Here is a 4668-nt window from a genome sequence, read left to right on the forward strand (position 1 = left end):
CTGACTCGATGGATGTGAGTCTGAGTGAACTCCGGGAGTTGGTGATGGACAGGGAGGCCTGGCGTGCTGCGATTCATGGGATCGCAAAGAGTTGGACACGACTGAGCTACTGAACTGAACTGAACTGACTTACTCCAATAAGCAAACAAAGACATCTACTGAAAACTTTTGGTGCATCTGCCAAATACCAAAATAGTCATCCCAGCCAAACCTTCCACACTTACTATTTCTGTCTGTCTAAAAGGGATCAAAGGTGCAATTAGAGATAAATATATATATACCATCAAACACAGACCACGGAGGAAGCAGAATGGCTGGACATAAAACACGACTTTCTAAAATCAGTGTTCCTCTTATCAATAACATATATGTAAGCATTAGGGATACGTTTTAGTTCAATGAATTAAAAAAATGTTCCCTATTACAGCTGTGTTTAAATAAAGCAATGAGGCAGCAGCTTAATACGTACATCCATAAATACATACATGTTCACACACACTAAGCAAAAACGTCCTTCATATTTATCTTTCCCCTTTAATCTTCATATCATTACACTGAAAAGCTGCAGTCTGCTGCCTCAAATAGACTTTGATTCATCATCTTCCCAAAGGTGTAAATCAGAGATCTTGCCTCTTGTTATATGTACGTCCTTGAAAACTCAGTTTCAAAAACAGCTGGTGTTATGTACTGGAGCATATATTTGTCTAAAAGGTGACTAATTCAGACCACCTTTACCACAGGAATATCTGCTCATTCTGTCAAAACACAGACATGGATACCTGGCTGCCAGGATTCTGCTGAAAGTCACAACCTAGTGATCATACATGAAGATGGGGTCCCCAGTCTCAGGGCCGTGGACTGGTACGTCCTGTCAGATCAGTGGCAGCATTAGATCAGAAATAAAGTGCACGATAAATGCGATGTGCTTGAATCATCGCCAAACCATCCCCCTCCACCCTCAGTTCATGGAAAAACTGTCTTCTCCGAAATCAGTCCCTGGTACCAAAAAGGTTTGGGGCCATTGAATGAAGACACTCAACTTGTTAGAGGAAGAAGTGTACCCGACAGCCAGTCCACAGTCCTTGCTTAGTATCAGCCTTCTCTCCCTAGAAGCTCTTCATTCTTTTCTGTCCAATGGTTGCAATTTGTGGCAAAGTATGTGTTCATGGGGTATGATTTTTACAGCATCATCTTGAGTATGAGCAATAAACAAGGCAATAAGTCAAGCCGAAGAAAAGGAGATCAACAATATTAAACGAGATGTAACTCAGAAGGAAAAATCATTAAGCGGATTTCATCACAGAGCTCTGCCACAGGGTGCAGATGTAGGAGCCCATCACCCCCTCTTCTGCACAGAAGGAAAAAAAATCCTGGAAGTTAGAAGCAATGACATTGCATGTGGTGAGTGATTCATTTGAGGGCTCTAAATTCTCTTGATCTTTGCTTCTGAAGCTTGAGGGTTGAAACCCAAGAGCAGGTGGAATCTATAAAGCCTGCTGATTGCCATTCCTTAGAGTGTTTGGTAAAATAGGCTATTTTTAAAATTCAGCAAGATGGGCGGTGAGTCTTCCTAAAACAGTAAAATTTACCATTAACCTTTTCCTAGCTGCTGGAAGCCACCTGGCAGTAAGTGCTACCCCTCTCATCTCCGAGGACAAGCCCTGATGCATTCCTTACCCAGGACTGTGATTGTGGTGTAACTTTCCTGCGGGGGGTCAGTGTAGAGCTGGCAGAAGTATCTTCCTTCATCAGAAATGGAGACATTTGTCAGCGACACTTTCAGTTCACTGCTCGAAAAATTCAGCAGCTGGAACCTGCTGTCCTTCAGAGCTGGGAAACAAAACACAGAGTTAGTGAATGTGAGAAAGACGACCGTCTATTTGCCTTCCGGAGGGGAGGAAAAAGCCAGGGGACTAGAAAGCCAGCTACAGAGTAGACACACGGATTAAGTCGTTCTGCACCTGGTGGGTACTACTTTGTCCTTCTTGAGTTCTTATTTAGGGCTTCTGCATTATCTGCATGTAGACAAACGTCCCTGCTGGAAAAGGAAACTCACATACGTGGCTGTGTGTTTCTGTACACACACACACTCTCGCACACACACCTCTTGCTGTCAATTTTGAGCACTGATTCATAAATTGTTTCAAATCTTCTATCAGAGATAGGCAGAATGAAAACAGGAAGAAAGGGCAGGCCAGGAGGCCCCTTTGGGCACTGAAATTTCAGGGAGTAGAACCCACAAGCTTTTAAATTGTCTCTAAAAATCTAAGGCTTTAAAAGAAATAGAGGTTCTAATGTTATGAGAGAAAAATTTTTTTAAATCATTAGTAATTTCAAAAGCAAAATGAAAATCATTAAAAAAAAAAAAAAACTTTATAGCAAAACAATCCAATTTAACCAGGATGCATCTTTGCGTTTGATGTGATTTGAGGTGGAGCTGCCAAACGTCTGTGACCTGGGGCTCAGAGGGCCCTGAGCTCTGACCCTGTTTCTATCTGTATTCAGCTTCATGGTATGAAACCGATTAGGCATAAAGTAGGAATTCAGAGTCATCACAAAAATAACATATGTGGGCTTTTTACTGATTTCTAATATCCATTTAAAATCCTTTTATTAATTTGATAAAGGTTAGATCAGTATATACTAATGATAAAAATTCATTCTCAGAATGAGAAGCTGGCTTCTCTCCTCTTACCCTCCTTCATCCCCTTAATGTTCCTTAGGTTTGTCGACTCTTTCCACAGGCCATGAATGTTCTGAGGTGTCGGGGATAATGGAGAAAAGCAGGTAGGAAGCGACATGTCTGAACCCGCTTTGTAGGCAGCAGTGCTCTCAACAGCAATCTTTCGAAAGACCTAACTCTTGCTCTTGCCAAGCCCTGGCACCCATATGACCACTGCTATAGTATACAATTAAGTTTCCATTATTGGCTTTTGTGGTCTTACATTTGGAAGGATTTCAGCACATGGGCACCTCCATCTTCCACAGGCTAAGATGACAGGAGATTTGGTTTTGTCTTTATGGGCACAGATTGCCTTGAAAACTTCAATCTTCAGACCAAACAGATTACCTTTGAGAATGCTATATTTTCCTTGCCTAACCCTATTCGAGTTGTTTGTGTCAGCTAAGTATTTGGGACTCAATTGCAATTCACCTTGAATTACTACAATCAATTCCTATTGCAAAGGAAGACTGCCTTACTTTTAAAAAGGACCATTCAAGCTTTCTATTAAGTAGGAAGATTATGATTGCATGTCTCTTCTTCCCTCTGAAGAATTGATTAAACTTTAAGCATCTAACATTAAATTAAAAGAAAAAAAAAAAGGCCTTGGCAATCTCTTTATCAAGACAACATGTAGGGAAAAAAAATTGTCATCTAATGCTATAGAGATGGAAACTTACGCCGGAAGTCCCTGAAATAAATGGTCTGTCTGTTGGGATTCAGTAGTTGAATAACAGAGTCGTCACTCTTATTGACTTGGCAGCTGATGGTGGCAACTTCTCCTTCAATCACTGTCACGTCTTTCGTAAACAAATTCTGTCCATCACCTTTGAAAAAAGGAGAAAAAAAAAATTCCATCAATTAAAACTTAGTTAATAGGATCAGTTAAAATTAGAAACAAGAAGCAAATTAGAAAATAGACACAATGGGAATTTCCTGGTGGTCCAGTGGTTAGGACTTCATGCTTTCATTGTCAAGGGCTAGGGTTCAATCCCTGGTCAGGGAACCAAGATCCTGCAAGCCACATGACCAAAAAAGAAGATAGACATAAGCAGCAACATTTGCCAAGGCTTGTACACCTTTCTCCATAGTCCACAAAAAGAGTGCATTAAGCTGAGCTAGATCTAGGGGCAAAAGGCAACGAAGCCTGGAATCAGTGTGCTCCCAGAAGCTATGATGCCCATACTCCAGCCTCTGGTGTCTTTACTTGCGGTGTGTATGCTGGAAAGGTAAAGAAAGCAGAGTATTCGCTGTCATGAGGGACGGCACCTCTCACAAAGGGAGTAAGGGAAATACAGATACCAGCCTTCCTTATCTGAGAGTTGGGCATCTGTAAATCAACCAAGCACAGATAGAAAATACTAAAGAAAACAAAAAATTCCAGAAAGTTCTCCAAAGCTTGATTTTGAAACACGCCAGCAACTATTTATATAGTACTTACATGTATTTACCACTATTTACAAAGGTAAGTTTTCATTCCAATCCCAAAGAAAGGCAATGCCAAAGAATGCTCAAACTACTGCACAATTGCACTCATCTCACACGCTAGTAAAGTAGTACTCAAAATTCTCCAAGCCAGGCTTCAGCAATACATGAACCGTGAACTTCCAGTTGTTCAAGCTGGTTTTAGAAAAGGCAGAGGAACCAGAGATCAAATTGCCAACATTCATTGGATCGTGGAACAAGCAAGAGAGTTCCAGAAAAACATCTATTTCTGCTTTATTGACTATGCCAAAGCCTTTGACTGTGTGGATCACAATAAACTGTGGAAAATTCTGAAAGAGATGGGAATACCAGACCACCTGACCTGCCTCTTGAGAAACCTGTATGCAGGTCAGGAAGCAACAGTTAGAACTGGACATGGAACAACAGACTGGTTCCAAATAGGAAGAGGAGTACGTCAAGGCTGTATATTGTCACCCTGCTTATTTAACTTCTATGCATAG

The 4668-nt window shown here is 41.1% G+C and overlaps 1 protein-coding gene across 3 annotated transcripts in view; it reads right to left on the minus strand.

Moving 5' to 3' along the window:
- CADM1 (cell adhesion molecule 1) overlaps positions 1–4668 on the minus strand; it is a 353858-nt gene that overhangs the window by 65533 nt on the left and 283657 nt on the right. For all 3 annotated transcript variants that reach the window (XM_010830369.1, XM_010830370.1, XM_010830371.1), the window contains exons 2-3: positions 3403–3549; positions 1678–1830 (exon numbers count right to left, since the gene is read on the minus strand). In XM_010830369.1, coding sequence (XP_010828671.1) covers positions 1678–1830; positions 3403–3549 — 300 coding nt within the window. The remainder of the gene's footprint in view (positions 1–1677; positions 1831–3402; positions 3550–4668) is intronic.

The sequence above is a fragment of the Bison bison genome, unplaced genomic scaffold (genome assembly GCF_000754665.1).
Source record: "Bison bison bison isolate TAMUID 2011002044 unplaced genomic scaffold, Bison_UMD1.0 scf7180017864518, whole genome shotgun sequence".
Lineage (NCBI taxonomy): Eukaryota > Metazoa > Chordata > Mammalia > Artiodactyla > Bovidae > Bison > Bison bison.